The sequence below is a fragment of the Macrobrachium nipponense genome, chromosome 23 (assembly GCF_015104395.2).
Source record: "Macrobrachium nipponense isolate FS-2020 chromosome 23, ASM1510439v2, whole genome shotgun sequence".
Taxonomy (NCBI): domain Eukaryota; kingdom Metazoa; phylum Arthropoda; class Malacostraca; order Decapoda; family Palaemonidae; genus Macrobrachium; species Macrobrachium nipponense.
Genome location: NC_061090.1, coordinates 64,295,020 through 64,317,519, shown reverse-complemented (window position 1 = coordinate 64,317,519; position 22,500 = coordinate 64,295,020). Strand labels below are relative to the sequence as shown.

At 39.5% G+C, this 22,500-nt stretch overlaps 1 protein-coding gene across 1 annotated transcript in view; it reads left to right on the top strand.

The window, feature by feature from the left end:
• LOC135201413 (5' exonuclease Apollo-like) overlaps nt 1-22,500 on the top strand; it is a gene marked incomplete in the record, with an annotated part of 159,239 nt that overhangs the window by 56,487 nt on the left and 80,252 nt on the right. Inside the window, 1 exon segment of the mRNA XM_064230322.1 lies at nt 9,008-9,127. Coding sequence (XP_064086392.1) covers nt 9,008-9,127 — 120 coding nt within the window.

Here is a 22,500-nt window from a genome sequence, read left to right as displayed (position 1 = left end):
AATTTACTTCAATGCTGGTTTCCAAAATTGATCATAGGTATATTGTGTTAAGGAAGCACTTGCGAGGAGACGTAACACGTGACTCAGCAAACCTGGAAATTAGTCCAAGTTAGACACAAGATAAAATAAGGACTTCTTGCACTATATTTCAACTACAAGGGCAGTCACTTTTATTTAACGCACACTGGGGAGGAACTCTAGTGTTTAAATGAAATATCCGATGAAGACTCAATCTTGAACAGGTCACAGGGGTAACACGTGCCTCGACGATGACAAAGGAATTTCAGTAGAGAAGTGATAAAAGGGAGATTTGAAATGGAAATAGCAAGATTCATCTTGAAGGAATAGGGCTGGCTGGATTTTGCACTTTCAAGACGTACCTTTAATCCTTGGAAGCTTGAACATGTGTTATGATGTATGAAGGGGGGGCTCCAACCAGCGTGGACGACACAAAGGCTGACTTCCAGTTAGAGAGTGGACACGTCTGTCCTACAGGAGCAACTAGCGTGGACTGAGTTCAGGTCAGGGTAGTTTCGAATGGCCTGGGTTTCACACACAGCCTCCGGCATTGTCTGGAAAGATGCGAAAACACAACCAGCGAATTTGGGGTGGAAAAGAGGTCTTATGCTAGGAATTCCTAAAGCCCCCATCGAAGCCTATCTAATCCCTGTGACCTGCCTTTATTACTCTACTCTAGGCCTATGGTTAACGGCTTATTTTCTCCCCCTGCCACTGACGGAAATCCCGATCTCTGGTCTGCCTAAAGTCAGCTGATTAGGAAAAAAATGGCTGCTCTTCTAGCAATTGAATAATTTAAATGACTGCTGGGTAGATGAGGGGGTCACTCTATATATATATATATATATATATATATATATATATATATATATATATATATATATATATATATATATCTATAGATATATATAGAGAGAGAGAGAGAGAGAGAGCGAGAGGAGAGAGAGAGAGAGAGAGAGAGAGAGAGAATTGTAGGGTAAATATTAAGATTTACTTATTCAGTAATATGCTTGTGTTTTTTTATGCCACATTGTGTTATTGTTTGTGTCCAACAAACCTGAAGCTTCTCTTACCTGTTAAGACATCCTTAGTTTATTGTTAGCTTGTTCCATTTTGTATATGGAATGGAGATGTAATCCAAATGCATTTCTGCATTTATGGGGGCAAAGTAACATGCCAGTCATTGAATATGATGGGAAAACCTCCTCAGTCAAACAAACACTGAGACAACAAACTGCATAGGTATAAACCATAGCAGATATCCAAACTACAATAGTTAATGATTAAGTGAGCCAATACACCGTAAAATTTTCAGTCAACTTATACAACACTTGATTACATTTATTCTACCTTTCGAGAAGGTAAAGCCAATCAATCCTGCCTTTGAAAACGTGTTTCATTAATTTTACACAGTTAAAAGAACCTTAACGAAACCATAATTCGACCTGCTTGACTTCCAAAAGCATGTTTTATTTTCCCCGTTACTTTTTTTACAATCTTATCATTATGGATTTTCGAATGATATCCTTGTGATGGCAAATATATTAGAAAATACCAATGTTAAAGGTGGATATTATGGAAAATATTAGATAAGACATTCACAAAGTGAGAGAAGCTTTGGAGGGAGAGCAAAGTGAGGAAGGGAGAGCGAAGTAAGTTTAACAAACTTACCAAAAAGATTTGGCTTTGGCTTTACTAGGACAAAAGTAAACACCTTAATTAACGGGATTTGAAAATACATTATAGTATAAAAAATTAGGGGGAGGTCTATAGAGTGCTGTGTCAAAGTACTATTCTGATCAAATAGATATTATGGGAGATATTAAAGAAAAACACACTATTTTTTGCCTGAAATCCAAAGTAGTTTCTCATACGTGTGAATTGCCATAAAAAATTAATGAAAACTTGTTTCAAATTCACAAATTATGTATGTAACATCTTAGCTAATTATAATTCATTCAATACAAACCCACTCACAAATACAATATGCTTGTGGTTGACTTATACAGACTACCACTTCTGTTTATTTCAAAAACAGATATGCATGTGTCACTGCTTGAATGCACCACTCACAAAATGTGATATGTAGAGTGTTTAGTTAAGGAAAGGGAACCACCAAACAACGGTCGGGGATGGGCATCAATCACTGGTAAATATGAATACCTGCCTCTTCAGGTATCTCGGATCATTCTAGTCCATAAAGGACTCAGTATCAGCAGGAGTGCCAGGTAACCTGGTAGCTGGCACTCAAACAGAGCGAACAATGTGACACAAAAGTTAGAGGTGACTATTACTATGAGTCGTACAATGCGAGTTTTACTGATGAACTGTAAAATTGGTACAAAGTGTATGATGTCAAATGACTAGAAAGGATATGATTTACGTTTCTTGAAGAGCAAGAGAAAGGGAATGACTTGGCATCCAACTCTGGATTACGGTGTCAAAGAACTTGGATACAGTGGGAGACACTGTGCCAGGTTGGCACCAGTGCCATGAGAACTTTGTAGGTCTCTTAGACTAACTGGCCATCCTACACTGTCTAGCTCTTTCTTGGGCCTCTCCTGGCCCCCCCCACCCCCTGATGATTTGATGGCTTCATAGAGAGTGTGGGGAGTGCCACCTTCTCCAGCTGTTGCAACAACCAGAGTTCAGGGATTGGCCAGCCCCATTAGGGCCTCTGCCTTCTAGAGGCCCTGAGGTGGGGAGGAAGGGAGAATTGTTGGCATGGAAGGGTCACAGGTCACAATGACCAACTCAGACTCAGGTTATGAGGCAACATCACGGGGTGAGCATCGGCTGAGGTCAGGGTGAATCTGGAAATGACCTTACTGAGCTTCATGCTAGCTCTCTGTTTGGCACTGGTAGCAGAGCCAAGCCAAGTACAGAGAAGGGGCCTGGACTGCAATCTCCTGTAGGGAAATCCATAGGGTGCTTTGGTACTGATACCAACACCTGATTTTTGCAACTGAGCTTGTCTGCCACTGCATTCCTTTTGCCTGAAATGTATCTGGGCTACAGCTCCACTGAGTGAGCCATTGCCCTTGTGCACCTGCATTGTCAACTGGTGAAGAAGGTGAGATATGAGACCCCTCCCCCCGCCAGTCTCTTGTTGACGTATGCCACTGCTGTGATAGTGTCACTCATCAACACCACGGAGTGTCCCATCACTCTATCCTGAAACTCTTGGAGAACCAGGTAGGGTGCCTTGAGTTTTAGGACGTTGATGTGGAGGTGTCTGTCATGTCAGTCCTGATGTCAGCAACTCCTTCAAGTATGCGCCCCATCCCTCGGTCGATCTATCTGTGTATAGAAGCATGTCGGGAGGGGGAGTATTCAGAGATACTCCTGTCGTCTAACCACAAGTCAAAATCCTTTCTCACTTCCTCTAACAGGGGATTGAGAAAAGATTGAAGATCTCAAGTCTGGGACCAATACTCCTTCATTCTGCACTGGAGTGAATGAAGATTAAGGCACCCATGAGCGACCAGCTTCTCCAATGACGACAGGTGACTGACTACATATGACTTGCCATTGCCGTGCTGATTGCTCTTGTTAAGACAGGAACAACTTGCTGATATATAGAGTCCTGGGGAAAACTCTTGCTATTACCATATCTATCAGTATGCCACGGTACTTTATCCTCTGCTTGTCGGAGTGGCAAAATTTGAGGAGTTGATCTCTGTCCTGAAGCAGATGTGAGTTTGTCAGGACTAGCTAATCATTGAGACACCTTAACAGACGTATTCCTCTCGAATGGACCTGAGCTGAAACAAGGATGAACACTTGCTTGAACACCTAAGGAGGGTTGAGAGCCCGAAACTGAGTGCCCTGAACTGTTATACAATCTCCTGAAGGATAAAACGAAGGTACTTGTGGGAGGACTAATGGATGGGTATTTGTAAATACACATCCTTCAGATACACCATAAGTATGAAGTCATTCTCCCTGTTGGAGACACGTACCAAGTGCGTCGTCTCCATTGTGAACTAAGTCTGGTGAAGGAATAAGTTCAAGGGAGATAGGTCTGTGACTGGTCTCCATTCCCCAAAACTTTCTCTACAGGAAAGACGCAGCTGTAAAAACGTGAAGACTGATCCAACAACACTTCCACAGCGCCCTTTATCTGGAAAGCTTCCACTTCTTTCTTGAGCGAACCAGGAATATAAGTCAGGAGATGGACTGGGAAACTGAGACTTGAAGGGGAGTAGATATCCCTTCCAGAGGACCAGGTCTCAACTCCATGCTGCTGCCATGTTGCCCAATGGTTCGGTAGTCAACCTCCCACCAGTGACAGCAGCTGGAGGGAATGTCCCTAGCACTCCCGTTTTTCTTCTTCCCTTTGCCCCCTTTACCTGACTGAAAAGAGGGCTGAAAGGCCATGACTGAGCGCGAACAGAGGAAGAAGAAGGCTGGGTTTTCCAGCAGGCACCCTTCAAAGACGGACTTCTTAGGGGACGAGGAAGAGCTAGCCTGACCCAAAGGTTGAGCCACACTTACATACAAAGACCCAGAGGTCTTGTTCACTGCCAGGTGAACAAGGCAGTCATTATCCTTGACACAGCTCTTGTCCACCGCAGCATCCACCAACTCTCTAGGAAAGAGAGAGTAGGAAGACAGTAATAGTCCGTTCTGTAAGGTCAGTGCTGATTAGGGACCTACGGACATAGTAAGTCAAGTAAGGACAGCATCCCTCCTCTTCAGTACTAAATTTCCCAGAGGTATGTATCCATGTATCCACCTTTGCAAAGGCGTGCTTAATGTAATCCAATCCCATTGGGGATTACCATATAAACATAAACAAAAGATTGTAAATATTGTAAAGATAATGACCCCATTAAGTATTGTGAATTTTTTCCTGTGACCTTATTACCGGTCACCATAAATTAATGTAACTTTTTCCTGTGGCTATTTTTTCCTTGTCAAAATTGTGACATTCTTCGACATTTTTTCCTACGACTTTATTACCGGTGACTGATATTCCCAAGCCTCTAAGGAGATATCGCCACACTGAACTGTAGGTCCTCATAAGATCTTCCCGTCGCTAAATACCGTAGTGTGGTGGTCAGTTGATCGGCACAAACAGATTGCCTCATAAAAATGTGTCATTTCTTGATATAAGATGTTATCAATGCCAGCAGTTCCCTAAATTTATCCTCGCCCATCCTCAAATAATTATACCAATCACTTGGATGACATTTGATTCCATTTATGAGGGATGCATGAGTAAACTTTTCTTTGAAGCAACCAGTCTTTTGTTCAACATCTCTTTCTATTCTTATCACGGTTCTTCAATTTGATGCAAACTATAGCAGACATTGCCATAGCTTCCAGTTTGTTGTTGGAAAGTACCTCGGTCATCATTCTACCACGTCCAAGCAAATGAGCAATTTGCACAGACCAGGTCGTAGTGTCAATGCTCGAGTCATTTCTTTCAATGCTCCTCCCCTTTCAGAGACCCGAAAAGTATGTTGGACACATCAAATACGCTTAAAACGACAAAGCTAAGAAATCACCAAGACCAGATGGTCAGAAACGTGAATTTATAAAACTTTTAATGAAGAATAAGACTTGTTTAGAGACTTAGAATTTGACCAGGATGAAATAGAAATAAAAGAGGCACCGCAACACTAGAAGACGTAAAAAACAAAGATGATTGAAGGGAAAAAATCAGCAGCGAGAGATCTAAGGCCAATAGCTCTGTTAAATGTTTCATATAAGATATTTGGAGTGATAAGAGATGAAACTATTTTGAAGAGAATGATAGACTTACTAAGTCTTTGATAGTAACTGGTTTAGACTTCATTAAAGCTTTTGATTCTGCAAGAAGACATTTATTAATAGAAGTTGTTAAATAAAACAGAATTCACCTGAGTGCCATGGATGTAATTGCAATTGTATATAAGGGCAACGAAACAAACGTTGTCTTAGGGGTGTCCACAGAGCAAGAAATGAAAGTTACAGGTGGAGTAACACAAGGATGCACATACTACAAGGAATGGAAAATGGAAATTAAAGACAGTCTTTTTTCAATGCAAGATCTGATACATTGAAACTGAATGGCATAAATAGATTTACAAGAGGAAGTACCAACTGCAACTTTTGTGAAAGTCAAGAAGATCTAACCCATTTTGGGTCATTTTGCAAGGAATCCAGAAAAGAAAGAAGTGAAGTAGTTGAACCACAGCCACCATAGGAAGAAGACAACTGAAACAACTGGAAAGTTTCTCTCTAGTTAGATAATATTGGAAAGAAAAGGTGACCCTATATCACTGGTGAATAATACGAAAAAGAAAATAAGGGAATGCCCAAAACTAGTAAAACAATAAGAATAACTGAGGCACTTGAAAAGGCAAATCCTCAACCCTGAGCCTACAAGGTGCCACTCTAAACAGTAACAACACAAATTAAATAATATATAGGCATAGATACTGAACTAGTTCCCCTCTTTTGCTGTCTCGCGAGTACTTATTCTGATATGCAAATTTGATTTTTTTTCTTCAGAAAACTCACTCTTCATTAGGAAAGACACTGCCTTCTTTACGATTGGGGATTTACCAAAGGGCTGTTACTTTTATAACTATTTTTCAGATGAAATGTTTCATCTTTTCTTTCTTGAAATCTTCAGCTGAAAATTCCTATGGGCAGGGTCACAGACTATAAAGCCAAGAGGGCTCCGAAGGGAAATTGGACTGCAAAGTGAGACAAAGGTGAGCAATAATTAGTTGTTTGAGAATAGTAAATAAAACCAAACCATTTGAATTTAGGAGACATCAGAAGAAAGCGGGAATGACTTTGCTCTTCGCGTAAGCATATTGTCATGGTAATCGCTTTATAGTAAAGTATTATATATTAAAGGAAAGGAAAATGCATCTTCGAGTAGGTCCGCAGCAAGGAGGCATTCACACACGTGTTGGAGGCGTCTGTTCTAATGATTGTTCAAGAATCCTCAGGTGTGTTATGTAAGCGCTGAATGGCCTTTGATGCCCCAGTGATTGGTGTTACACCTAAACTTTATAAAACCAACCATCCAAGGTGTGTTATGGAACTCAGCACGCGCCGCTATGTTGCTAGAAACGCCGCATATTATGATTTAACTTTTCCTCTGGACCGTCTAAAAAGTTCCTGTCGGGAGATGACGTTCGGTGGTTAAGCTCCGCCCTTTTCAGCCCCGCCCCCAAATTGCCGTATATATATATGCCCTGAGGAAGTAAAGAGATCAGATCATCAGAGAGAGAAAGACGAAGGATAAGAGATGAAGAGGATGCTTTAGAGAGTGTGAATGGAAACAAGTTAAGTTGTCCGCAGTTAGAGAGAGAGAGAGAGAGAGATATCTCGACGCAGAGCAACCCCTTTCAGAGAAGAAACGTCCTAGAAGTGACTTTGAGGAGTAACCTGCCCTTCAAGATTCGAAACTAAGGCATTCTTTCTGCAGTACGAAGTCAAGAAGCCGCCTGAAGTTTAAGCTGTCTCCTTTTGTGAAGCCGTCACTTTGAGCACTGATTCCAGCAGCTGCAAAACTAGCCAGAAAAGTATTCATTACTGCACTGTTTCCCCAGTTCACAAGCGCCTCAGTGGCGTGGTTGGTATGGTGTTTGCTTCCCACCTCGGTGGTCGCAGGTTCAATTCTCGGCCAATCCATTGACGAGTGAGAGATGTGAATTTCTGGTGATAGAAGTTCACCCTCAACGTGGTTCGGAAGTGATGTCAAGCCGTTGGTCCCATTGCTGAATAACCGCTGGTTCCATGAGCGTAAAAACACCATACAAATAAATAACCAAACACATTGTAAGATTTTTTTTTTTTAATGTAAGTAGGAGAAACCATTCTGCATTTATCTTTGTTAGTAATCTTGTAAATAAACTTTGGTTCTGTTTGTGTTTCTTTCTATATTTGTATCCCGAGTTTCAACTGTTGGTGTTGAATCCTTTTTGTTTATTATAATAAAGAACCTGTAGCGGACCTCGGTGTCCGTAACATGTATGAAGTTCAGGAGATTCCACATTGTAGTTGTGGCCAAAATAAAATTCTTTACAAACTGAGTAATATTAAACCTGATACTAAAAAACGAAACACCTTTGTATAGCAGCCTGCTCGATATTGCGAGAAAAGACAGCTTGGTCAGATAAAGAAGACTACAGATGCTTGTCACTGTAGTGCATTTTGGGTAACAAACATGTGACCTGACTTTACGCATATGTCACTACAAACTTGACTAACGACGACAAAAATATCCAAGAGTTGAAGATTAGAGATAGCGCATAACGAGTGCAGTGGAGAACAGTACTACAAACAAGGAAGAAGAAAAACAACTTCATCACGAAACATTCAAAAGCATCAGAGCAAGAGACCATCTCTTTGAGAAAAAGGAAGCGGTATCACGTATTTGTTTCTCTGAAATCAGTGTCGTGTCAAAATTATTTTTTTTTAAATTTTATATTGGTACTGTTAATCTGTATTTTTATTTTTGAATAACTACAGATATAGGTAATTGTGATCATAATGCTAATGAATCAATTTATGTATCTTATGGTTATTTTGAGTGAAATTTAATATTCTGGAAAAAATGAAAGAAAATATTTCTTGGAAAAATCGTTTACGTTACTGTTATCGTCTTAATGATATTTGACTGAAGTTCCTGACTTTGTAGGATCCTTCGATAAAAGATCTGATTCGAAATGTTTAATTTCTCTGTGGATTGAGGAAGCAGTAACAATTCATCATCCATAACATAGTTAGATAGCTCAGGACTGTGAGAATGTAGTCTACAGTAGCTCAGGAACAAGAAAAATAACCTGAGTTTTTTTTTTCATGAACTTTTGACTTGATGTAAAAATCGTGTATAAACATTCCCGGATGATTTTACTGCCGTGTTTAGTGATTAATAGTATTTCTGTAAATTAAATAATACAACAAATTTATATTGTCGCTTATTAGTCTTTAACACAGTTTATACCAGCATCGTCAAATTCATTTCATTTTCCTTGTATAGTTTCCACCGGGAGTGGTGAAGGGCCTGGAGGTTGGAGAGACATACCAGCTGCCACTTGATGCTGAGGACGAATACATTTTAAGTGTTACTGTCCTGGATGCTAACCATATACCAGGAGCAGTATGTTTCTTTTTCAAGGTAAATTTATTAACTTTCGATTTATATATATATATATATATATATATATATATATATATATATATATATATATATATATATGGTACATATTTACTAACTTCTTGAAGAGTCTTGTATTTATGATTTTTAAAATATTTTGAACAAATATTTCCCCCTCCTGAAATCCACATGGACCTTGGGACAACTAAGTAATTTCTCAAAATGGAAAAGAATCAATATTCTTAAGAGACTGGATTTCAATTGGTTTTACTGTGCATTTTGTTTTAAAATATTTTTATTATTATTATTATTATTATTATTATTATTATTATTATTATTATTATTAGTTGTTATTATTATTATTATTATTATTATTATTATTATTATTATTATTATTATTATTGTTAAAAAATCCACAATTATATATTGAAATATATTTCAATGTAAAAAACAGACTTTCGAACACCTGAACGGTGTTCCTCATCATTGTAGACGTTTAAATGTAAACGGAGAGTCGGGTAGTAACTACTGACCATTTCAAGCCCTGCGATGTATAGGTTTTCTTAAATATCTTTTTATATATCAACTGTATCTTCCTAAAAATTTGGCACAACATGTTTTACACCTTCCGCTAATATATGGCAATATAATCAAGTACCCTGAATTAATAATTAAGACACTTCACTTAGAAAATTTTCAATTTCCTCAGTATTAGTTGTAAATATACGAACACCTATCGTTGGCTTAGCCAAAGAGTTAGGAAAGAAGCCCCGCCCACTCCTCTCTTTCTTACTCTGTCTGATACCTATGAATGGAATAGTGTACTACCATATGTTTTCTTTACGTTTTAAAATGTACACGAACTACCATTTATTACGGATTACTTTTCATAAAGCCATTTGTATGTTTTTATTTATCATGTACTTTCTTACCTATTTCCATGAGAATGGTGTGGTAGTGGGAACTTTAGATTATTATTGGAGATATAAATATGAAAGGAAAAAAACAGCTCATAGTTTATTTAAAAGTAAGATCACTATATACATTATTTTATTATATATATCCAATAAATTATGTACAATATATACAGAAATTTTACAGATTTTGAAGTAAATTTTTGAAGTATCCATAGAAACAGTATAGACATACAAAATCAAAAACTGGTGGATAAATACATCAAAACTTATTAATTACAGGACTATATATACACACGTATAAGGATATTTCAGCCTCACTCCCCATCACTGTCTAAAAACAGATCGTCCTTGTCATCATTGGCGACGTTGACAACGATTGGATCTATGCAATCCCGGACGTTGTCAGTGAGCCAGTATTCGTTCTCGAAAGCTTGACTTCGTTGGACAGCTCCTTCCCACACCTGTTTAGTGACAGCAAGCCTTGCTTCCTCCAATCTGGCCTTTAGGTCTGCCCTGGTGAAAATACCGTAACATGAACGTACATATAGCTTCATATATGCCAATACCTGCTCGATGGCATTGAGTTCAGGATGGGCGGGTGGAAGCCGGACGACAATATAAACACACCTGAACAGCTTGTAACTACTGCCCCTCAAATTTTCAGCGGGTATATTTTCCAGTATATATATACTCTAAATAAGCTAAGAGGTCATAATAATCTCCCAAAATAATGAAACACAAATAAACTTTATTGCATAAACTAATTTGGATACGTAAAACAATACTCCATAAAGTAATTTAAAAATGTAAAACACTATACGTCATAACCGTAGTACGGTACACTTTCATTCATATTTTGTTAACGGTGTCCGAAAGTCTCAGTCAAATGCAAAGAAAATTGGAAATGTTCAAGAGTAAAGTGCCATTATTAATAATTTTAGATACTTAGTTATATTGCCATACATTAGCGGAAGGTCTAAAACATGTTGGGCCAAAATTTCAAGATGATACAGTTGATATTTAAAAAGATATTTAAGAAAACCTATGCATCACAGGCCTTGAAATGGTCAGTAGTTTCCTCCTGAAGAGCATCTAAAAAGGTGGGCGGGGCAAGAAAATATTAGCCCATCATCGAAGTGCTGGTTCGAGTGTTAAGTAATTCCAAACTCAACAGGCAGTTGTGCCAACCTCCTTGATCTCCGAACTTGCGAAGTTGCTCCTGCTTGCACTGCATAGGTACCACAGTCGGAAACATCCACAGGGACGTTGGCTATCTGGAGAGAGAGGGGAAGAGGAAGCAGAGCATCAGGTTTCACATGGTCAATATCAGTTTTGAAATTAAAATCTTGGATCACATGAAGAAAAGCGACCCCAACACACGCTGGGGTCGCTTTTCTTCAGGTGGAAAATATTGGGGTAAGCTTTCTTATGGTGAGGAATTAACAGGGGTTACAGTAAGGCCATGGCAGAACGGCGCTTCACGCCTTATCCGCATATTTAAAGATTCTTGGTAAGCTCGGTATGTTTTGGCAAGAGGTAATGTTGCGCTGCGCGCGCTAGCCACAGGGGTTACAGTAGGTTTGACTATTTTTGTACTGAAATTGCAAGACAATACGCTTTTAATTAACTATTGATTGTTTGTCTAAATTTGTGTTTTTAACAAATGTTTAATAAAGTAGTTTTTAATGAATATATATTATTTTTTCTCTCCTTTTTCTATAATATTATGAGCTAAAGTGGGTCACCTGAATATTGGAGACACCAACAAGCAGGGTCGTTTATCTTCAGGTGGAAAATATTGGGGTCGCTTTTCTTCAGGAGGAAAATATTTGGGGCCAATTTTCTTCAGGAGAGGTATTAGGGGTCACTAATCTTCAGGTGATCCAAAATCTTTAAGTACTGTTTGGCAAATGAAACTGTTTGATAAAAGGGTCTTCATCTGTAAACGACTTGTTATCTTCAAAAGATTTTCCCATGTTTATAGCAGCGCCTTCAACTAATCTTCTCACGTGAGAATCGTCGCTTTTAAAAATAATTTGCGCACCATCCCGATTATTTTCTCGCCCCGCCCACCTTCTTAGATGCTCTTTAAGAGGAAACTACCATCTCCATTTACATTTTAACGTCTACACTGATGAGGAATTCCGTTCAGGTGTTCGAAAGTCTTTGTTTTTTAGATAGAAATATACTTTAATATATAATTGTGGATTTTTTAACAATTTGTTTTCACAAGACTGTGAATTTCTTCTTCTTCTTCTTCTTCTTCTTCTTCTTCTTCTTCTTCTTCTTCTTCTTCTTCTTATTATTATTATTATTATTATTATTATTATATTATTATTATCGAAGCTGCCATAATAGTTGGTGCTAAAGCAGAATGCTAAAAGCAGAAGGGCCCCATAAAGATAGCAGCCCAGTAGAAGAGAAGTTGAGAAATAAGAAATAAGTAGTAAAAGAGAATTAACAAAAGAAAAAAGAAGCTAAATATCAAATTAAGATATAAAAGACAGATAAATACTCCTTGAAACGAGATTGATACCAACCTGTGGCTTTGTAACCAACCTGGCTTGTACCAACCTTTTGGGTACTTGTTCTGAAGTTTCCATCGAACTCAACTACTGGATTAGTGAGATTTTTCGACAGTTTGGTCACAATAGGAATGAAATTTGTAGAAAACTGTACTATGTCGTTGAACCTCTCAGAAGACGAGGGAAAACAGTTTTCATAGCGCTAAGTGGTGGAATCTTAATGCAAAGGGTGATCAGGACTAGGAAATATCTTTACAGCAAGGAAAGTGAGCTAACTGAAGGACAGTGCTAAAAATTAATGTCAAGTTCAGGAATAATGAATTGAATAGAACCCAATTTTTTGTAATAATTTAAGGTATGATTCACATACTGGAGACCAAACAGGAGAACATGATTCAAAACATGGTAAAGTAAAGAAGTTAAAGAAAAGATAGGTTGGATATGGTTCTTAAAAGTGAAAATGCAATCAAGAGCGACACCTTTGAAGTCCGAGAAGGTGACAGTGGATTCCTAAGGCAGAGTATTAGAGGATATCTTGGAAAATCACAACATCCCATTGCTAAAAAAATTGTGAATGACCTTGTATGATATATTTATGAATACCTGTGCTCATTTGATAATGGTTAAGACTGGTCAGTAAATTACTAGTTTAATCCACATAAAAGCCGTGGAAAATGTTCCTGTAGAATCCACTTCGAAATGGAAGGTAGATGAAGCAGAACGAAAAATCCAGCAGGCTTTTGTAGACTGGGGTATATAATGTTCATAGTTTTACTCATCTTTTTTTATTTTATTAATTTTATTCTGGAAATGTAATCCACCAGTAAGAGGCTCTTTATTGTTGATAACTTAGCATTATTGTGTAAAGGATTTGATGCTGTATCTACCTAACAATAAATGGAAAGGCATAATAACGCAGTGAATAAGTTGGTGGATGAACTTGGATGTAGATTTCCCATGGCAGAACATTTGCCATTCAGTTTTTTAGATTTAGAACTAATGAAACAATCCTGCCCCTTATTTTAAATGGAGTTATTTTACCCTATGCTAAGGAAAAAAAATTTTAGGAACAATTTTTTATGCAAAGCTAACGGTAAAACAACACTGTTCGCCTAGAAGTTAAGGTTACGAATCATTAATTATTTTAAAAGCTCTTTGTAGTTTTAGCTGAGTTCCTGATAAAACAGGTTTTGACGTAGGAAAAACTTATTTTTGGTAGTCTCTGGTGAGTCCTTAAGAGATTACCCTTTCCATGGTTTATCCAGAGTTCCATGATGTCCAGACTTATGTCAAAGAATTCTCTTAACTGGTCTTGTGGCCGGGTATTGTGTCGTAATGATAAACATTATAACACGTGATAGAGTATAAATGGACTCAAGATAAGAGGGTACTTTCTATTATCCTCAGCTAATATGTCAAAACTGCAAGAAGAGGAAGTGGTTATGCGCTTACTCACAGTCATATTGTTTACATACGTCCAAAATCCGACCAAAATTCCATTCCTCTCTGTTGGTCAGTGTAGGATGATGCCTTACCCAAAATCCATGTCTTTTCCTCAGGGAAGTGGGAGGGTTTTGAGGACTCAACAACGACTATCAAAAATAGCTTTTTCTTACGTCAAAACCTGTTTTTTGATAGTGTAGTCACTGTCTTGTCCTCGAGGAACTTCACAAAGAAATTGACAGGTGACGAAAAGCTCTTTGATTTTAATCCCAACAACCCAAAAATATGTTTGGTCTACGGCCAAGCCCCATTCTTTATTCCAAATACCTTTAGGTTTGTAGCAAAAAACAGGAAACTAATGCACTTACGTTTTTAGGGTGAAGTTCTGTGTGGACTTTCATAAGCCTTATGGTATACTTGCAGTATTGTCAAACCTTCCCCAGCGATAATTAGCATATTTACCTGTTGGGAAGACCTGTGGTTTGCCAATGTAGCGCCCATGGGTCAAGAATATATATACTACCTGCTGATGCAGTGTAGTCAAATTTGTTCAAACTCGTGACAAGAATATGCCAGAGTGTCTGAAAAAACAGACTTCTGGGATGTCTGCCATGACCTCTACATAAACTTTAAGTGCTTGAACTGGCCATAATGTTTTGTCTGCTAATTCTAGTTACTTAGAATAGGAGATTTCCTTCCTCAAAGGGTACCTATTCTTGGCCAGGAATGACAAGCCAGAGGACAATAATAATTAATGGTCAGCTTTTTGCGTTATTTATTGTCCCCGTCTAAGAGGGCCCAGTTTGCTAATAGGAGCTTGTGATACTAATGCAATCAAGAATATCACATACTGTAGCTTCAGGGCTAATCAAAAGTCTTTAGCACCTTGTTCAGTGACCAAGTGATTGGAACCCTTCTGAAGCAAAGGAGGACATAAAGAAGTGACAGCCTATATTACTAGAGTCAAATCACAAAATTTTAAAACAATGGTTCCATTAATGCTACCTTGTATTCCATGATTGTTGTAACTGCAAGGTGTTTGACCACAAAAAGGGAAAAGAACTTTTAAAATTGTTTCCCTAGATTTTTTTACTAAGCTCTTGGTATGGATATAATGTGACCATATCTTCATACAAACTGGTATTGCCAGATATATGTAGTCTGTAATTTTGCATTAGGTACCTAGTAATGTTCAGGGAGTAATTTCCACAGTGTAGATAATATTTAAGAAAATCCAACCATGAAGGTCTTGGCTTAGAAAGGAAGATCCTTAAATAACTTTCCCTCCTACTGACTGGGATAATACAGTTTTGGAATTTATCTCTTCGCACGTTGCTAAAGTAATAGGAACCAATGTCGGTTTGGCCAATTTGGGACCATTAAGTAAGCTTCTTTTTTTAGTATGTTTGGAGTTTGCTCCACACCTTCGAAATCTGGAACAGTGGTGGAAAAGAATATATTGTCCTCTATTTGTTCCAGTCTTGTAGGAATGCCTCTCTTGCTGTTGCTTGCCTGGCAGTTTGTGATTCTCATATGTAGCGAACAGGTCCACTTCCATTTGTGGAAGCATGTTGGCTGTTTTCTGAAAAGGAGCGGTTGTCTAACTCCACTATATTGAGGCTGTTGTTTTCCTTGATAGGTAGTATATTGTTACTTTGAGAGACTCCTTAAGATGAATTACAGACAAGTGCCACTTGTTTGCTTGCCCCAACAAGGATGGCTAGTATTACTATATTAATAGGAGGTGAGTATCATCCTGACCTTTTAATGTAAGACATTGCAGTCATGTTGTCTAAAACCAACCAAATGTCTCTTCTGGAGGTTTGAGTTTTTTGAGAGACAAAAAGACAGCCTTTAGCTCCTGGAAATTGGTACAATTCCTCAGAGTAGCTGAACACCTCCCTGTCACCTGATGATCCTCCCAACCTGTCAACGAGGCATCTGTGTATATTGTCATTCATACAGACTCAGGAGTCAGGGTAACCTGTATTGCCAAATTCCTACCAGGATCAAGGCAGAAGTTTCTCTTCAACTTTTTCAATCTGTTGATAAAGTTGGTCTCGCATCTTGTTTGTTGCATATGATAACTAGAATTTGTTAACATTCATTTATTGTAATCTGATTATTGGATCTTTTATTGATACAAATTGCAACAAGTCCATCATAGTTTTAATTGTCGTTTGTAAACTGAGCTGTGCAAGGCACGTTTTGAGGACATCCCTTATTCTGTTTTGAGTATGATGGTGAAAGACAATGAGCCGCGAAAAGTATCCCAATGCAGTCTCGGCTATTGAAAGTGTCTGCCAGGTGTGAGATTGGATCTTGCCAATTTACCATAAAACCTTTTGACTGTGGTTAGTTGACCACTGCTCCTAGGTTTTTCAAGAACACTTTTCTTGTGGGCCCCAAGATTGACCAGTCATCTACGTGGGCCATTAGTTGTATTTCTGATTTCTTGAAGAACTGCCATTACTAACTTTGTTAAATCTTAGGGTAACATTTAACCTACAGGGCATGACTTTGAACCTGTGCATATCTTTTTCTATCTGGATCTTTCGGAAGCGATGGAAGGGACATGCCAGTATGCATCTTTCAGAGATATAGTTCTCTAAGTCCATTTTAGAACAACTGAACACACTAGGGCAACGGTAGTTATTCGGAAAATTTGGCAAACTATGTTCTTGTTCAGTGTTGATAGGTCTAGGATCACTCTTCGTTTGGAGGAATCCTTTTTAGGGACACTTAGGTGGTGAACATCCACGTTTCTCTATGGCTCCCATTAACAGGGCCTTTCTGTACCTAACATTCCAGGGGGGGATCTGGTTTTGGAAGAACCTCTTTACAGGAGGGGAGGGGCGAAACTGTTTCCATCCCAGCCCATTTAAAATTAATGCTGTGTCCTCATAGGGAAGACTTCAATTGCCTATTTGTCATTGAAGTCGAAATATATGGCTCAGCTTCAAACGCAGTACTGAAAATGTTAGAACCAGTTCATAATGAGGGCCTTAGAATATGTTCAGGAGCCTTTAAATCATCACCCACTTCTTTACAGGTTGAATGTGGTGAACTACCGCCTCTCTTTCCATAGAGAGTTAGTAACGATAAGAAAAGTGCCCTAAGAATTCAGTCAAGTGATTCACCAACCAAAAATTATTTGAAGGGATATATTTATTAACTATCATTTACCACCTTTTCCAATTAGATCAAGAAGATTGTTTGAGTCACTGTATATCCAATTACCTCCAATAGTAAAACTACCTCCTCCTTGGAGTATGAATAAAATAAAAATTTGCACAAAATTAAAATATTTATCAAAAAAGTATTCCTATACCGCAGAACGTCATAGACAATTTACAATAGAGCCCATAAGCTGAAAAGGTCCACATTATGCAATATATACAGATGTATCTAAATCAGATTGCGGAGTGGGATATGCTGCAGTGTCCCAGGATAAAACATGTCAGTTCTCTCTTCCAAAATAATGCCTCAGTATTTACAGCGGAGTTGTGTGTAATAACATCAGCCGTAAAGATAATAATAAAAAACACTCCTTTAACAATTTTGTTATTTTTAGCGACTCTAGATGCGCTATAGAAGCCATTAAAAGTTATAGTCCCAAAAATAATATTGTGCAACAGATTAAGGTTTTTTACTCCATAAATTATATAAGGGAAAAAATATTGTAATATGTTGGATCCCTGCCCATGTCGGGATTAAGGGAAACGAAAGAGGCTGATAAAGCAGTCAAGGAAGCAGTTCACATAATGCAAAAACAATCATTGTAAATAAATGGCAAACTTTATGGAACGAAGAACCTGAAAGTAATAAAATGAAACAAATAAAACCAAATATCAGCCCTAACAGCTTTGCATAAAAGACACAATTTCTCTGAAAATTTCACCTATCTGCTCTACTATTACGTCTTAACTGGCATGTCGTTCGTAAGGAAATTACCCTTCATTTAACATATTTTACCGATAACTGCTTTCTCACTAAGCTCGTCAAAAGGGTTATTTACATGGTTCCTAATATAGAGTTTTGCACTAACGCCAATAAAACAAATGTTCCTAAGCTTCCTTTTTATGCCCGATTCTGATATTTGCACAATGATTCCTTTAGACCTTACTTTACAAATATCGTTCAAAAATACTTTGGTGTATTAAATGTAAAAAACTTATTCTATTATCCACCTCACAACTGGCTCCTTGTTTCGATTTAAAGATCGTTTATGCCCCCTCATGTCCTCTGGTATAGTGTACTACAAATACTCTTGTCCCAGATGTAGTCAGGGAACTTTCAGGGTTTCTTCTCATGGGATGATGAGGGTACGCATATTCTGCCACAAGGGAGTCAGTTTTAGTTTCCATACTGGATGTTTACTATAAAACTCCTGACAACAGTCCAATATACATGAGATAGCAAAATATGTAAAATATGTAAAGCCGAACTAAAGCCCCGCTACCCGCTACTACTACAGTGAGCATCTCTGGCGTCATTCCTGAAGATAGCACCCAAGCTTGGGCCAGACAGGGTGAGGAATGTGAAAAGAGGGTGGGATTTCACTGGGCGACACAGGTCATTGCCCAGAAATAGATTTTTCCTCCGTCAAAATCCCTTTTCTGGGCCCTGTGTCGCTCCGTGAAATAGTGCCAGAGAATTGGCCCCACCAAGCTTGGAAAGTTATGCATAAATATTGTAAAATACTGTAAAAGTAGGTAAATTAAAACACAAGTAAGGTTAGTTGCTATAATATAGAATTTAAGATTACAACAGTGACAAAAATATACAGAAATAATGCATTTTAATAGACCTTAACATAACTTAATGATAAGAACATAAAACCATAGCAACAGATATGGTAAGGATATACAAAATAACAGGGAACTAAGCCCAACATAAAGCAACAATATCCATTATATACAACTATATCCAAGGTAAAATAAAATATAGAGACGACTGAGCTAAGTAAGGGTGCTAGTGAGGAGGCAGAGAGAAAGAATCTACAGAGCAATAAGGTTAAGAAACATATATAAAGCAGTGTCAGGGAAACTGTGTTTCCAGCTGCCACTGCAGAGAATTTAAGGGCTTCTAAGGACTTCAAATAGTGGTGTTTAAATACTGTCGGAGATTTCCAGCCTGTGTATTTCTTAAGATCGTCAAAGTTCATATGTTGAAAGTAATTGATGGAGGTGGCAACTGCCCTAACATCATGAGCCCTTGGGAAAGACTCCGGGTTGGCCTGTTTTATGAAATACAAAATTTGTTGCCTAATTCCTTTTAAGGAAATTGTACCACCTTTCTCCCTAACAAATAATGGGCCTGAGGATATCAGGGTAGTCCTACTCAAGCAGGCTTTTAGGGAGTTGACTGGACACAATGACTGGTCTTGTGGAAGTGGTATGATTTTCCAAGGGGCCCACCTTTCTTGTGGATCTTCATTTTTGGCTAAAAATTGACGATCTGGAGAAAGGAGAAGTTCTCCTGAGGGAAGGAATTCAATGAGACCTGGATCCTTGAAAGAGCCGACAGTTCTGAAATTCTACCTCCTGAGGCCAAAACTTATTCGGAATAATGTTTTCCTTAAAAGAGCTATATATTCACAAGAGTCATTATTGATTTGTGAGGCCAATTTAAGGATATCATTTAAAAACCATGAGATTGACTTATGTCTCTCAGAGGGTCTGAGTCTAGCGCAAACCTTTGGAATAGAAGAGAAATAAGAATCTGTCAGATCTATATTAAAACCAAATTAAAGATCTATTTAAGAGCCGATTTGGTAGTAGTAATTGTGCTTGCTGCTAGGCCTTTCTCGAACAATGTCCTGAAGAAAGTTATGGCCAAATTTGTGGTCATGGTTTGTGCGTTTGAACCCTTGAGGAACAAAGCCAGTTTTCTTAACGGCTGAGTCATACTGAACGCAATGTGGACTCCCTTTTTATCAGATTCTAAGAATTTGATATTTTGGGGATCGATGTTAGCATCCCTTTGTGCCGCAAACTTCATAAAATCCATAAAGTTAGGGCTTTCTGAATTCTTTAGGAAGCGGACACAGTCCACGTTGTACTAACTGAGTCAGTTTTGGATTGGGAATCTGCTGAGCCGGAGTCCCAATTCTAGGAGTAGGGAAACCAATTGCTTTTGGGCCAATTGGGGGTTACTAAAGCAACGCGTCCTTTGAACGTTCTAAGCTTGTCCAGTACTTCAGAAGAAGATTCACTGGAGGAAACAGATAAATCTTCTTCCACATGTTACAATCCAGAGCCATAGCGTCCGTGGCATAGGCCAGAGGGTCAGGTTGGAGCACATAGCAAGGGAGTTGGTTGATTTGACTCCCGTGGCGAAGAGGTCTACCTGAAGCCCTGGGACCTTGTGACAGATCCATTTGAATGACTCCTTGTCCAAGGTCCACTCCGTCTCCAGCGGGGCGGAGCGTGATAGAGCATCTGCTACCACGTTCCTTACCCCGGCTAGGTGGGTGGCTGACAGGTGCCATTTGTTCTTGTCCGCCAAGGTAAAAATGGCTATCAGTACATGATTCAGGTGACTTGACTTGGATCCGCCCTGTTATGCAGTGGACATTACTGCGCGCTGTCTAGAACTAGCTTGACATGTATTTTCTTGGGAGGCCGGAACCTCTTGAGAGAGAAATACTGCCATGGCTTCCAGTACATTGATATGCAGCTGTGAAATGGTAAGGACCAGGTTCCCTGGACCTTTTGGTACTGTGAGTACCCGCCCCCAGCCGCTTAGTGAAGCGTCCGTGTGTGGATCACTAACGATGGCGGGGAAAACTGGAGAGGTACTGCTCTTGATAAGTTCTTGACCTCCGTCCATGGACGGAGACGTTTCTGTAGAATTGCCGGGATGGAAGCTAGTTTGTCCCGAGACCTGCGGTTTGCTCTTGAACACCAGACCCGGTTTATGTCCTTCAGCCTGGCTTTCAGAAGGATGTCCGTGACTGAAGCAAATTGGAGTGAGCCTAAGATTCTCTCTTGGTTCCTCCGGGAAGTCTGGACGTGTTTGAGAAACTGCCTTATGGACTTGGCTATTTCTTTTCTTTTCAACCGCGGGATTGATAGAGTATGTGATCTCTAAGTCCCACTGCAGGCCTAACCATTGGAAGCGTGATTCCGGTGTTAGCCTGGACTTGGCCTTGTTTATTTGGAACCCTAAGTGTTCCAGGAATTTGATTACTTTAACCGTCGCTTTTTGGCTTTATTTCTTGGGGTTCCTTGCCCATATAAGCCATTCGTACCAGATAGGCCACTAACATTATTCCTTTCTTCCTCAATTCTTGGACGACTGCTTCCGCCAACTTTGTGAAAATTCCTGGGTGCAATGTTGAGCCGAATGGCATCACCTTGAAGGAGTAAGCTATCCTTCCCAGTTTGAAGCCTATGAAATGGGGCGGAAGTGTCTTCTGGCTATTGGAACCATTGATAGTAGGCATCTGTAAAATCTATAGAGGTGTGACCGCCCCACGGTCCAGCATCCTGAACTTGTCACAAAGAATGAATGAGTTTAGATGGGACAAGTCTAGGATAATTCTTCGCTTTTCTGAGCCTTTCTTTGGCACGCTGAACAAGCGTCCTTGAAACTTTAAATTCTGACCCTTATGACAACACCTTTGAGAAGAAGATCTTGGGTATACTCTATCAATTCCGCTGTTGGTTTTGATAGAAGCTGTTGGATGGAGGACTTTGAAGCCAACTCCATCCCAGACCTTTGGTCACAATGCTCTGAGCCAAGGGCTGAACCCCCACCTTTGACAGAAGAGGTACAGCCTCCCTCCTACCTTGGGACTCTCACTGCTGGTTTGTCGATGGGCGGCCCTCCAGTGCTCCTCGGAAACCCTGCCCCTGTTTGGCGGCCCTTCCGGCTCATCTTTGGCGGAAGCACCTCTGGCCCGGCTACCTCTGGCGAACCCTATTGAACGGCTGAAAGGACTGAGCCTCAAAAGCCGCGTTATAGGCCGGTCGAGACAAGCGAAGGAGGTTGATGGCTGGGGCTGTTGTGGAGGTTGCGTCAGAAGCACATACTGCTGTTGCGGGTTTGTGTCTTTGACGCAGCCTGTTGTGGTACTTGAGGTACCCGTACCGTTTGGACCAGAGCTTCTTGCTGAGGTGCCTGGAAGGACTGGAACTTCCTAGGCTTCTTTTTCTGCCTGGGGTTGGATCCAGTGATTCGGGTTTTCATTTCGCAACGAGACCCACCTGACCTTAAACTCTGATTAACTTTAGAGGCTTCATACAGAACCTCATACACGACCGGAGTGGGGAAAGAGGTCTGTGCCCCATATGGATGAGGCGATAAGCTTATTAGGGTTCGTGGCAGATCGTAGCCTCTGCCAGAACGTGCTTTCTACAATTACGCCTCGCGATGACAAAGTCTTAGAAGTTGCACTGCATTGTATGCAGAAGCGACTAAGCCATAACCTTAAATAACGGCTCTTGTTCGTAAACATGGGCCGTCATCTCTGCCATCGTCAAGG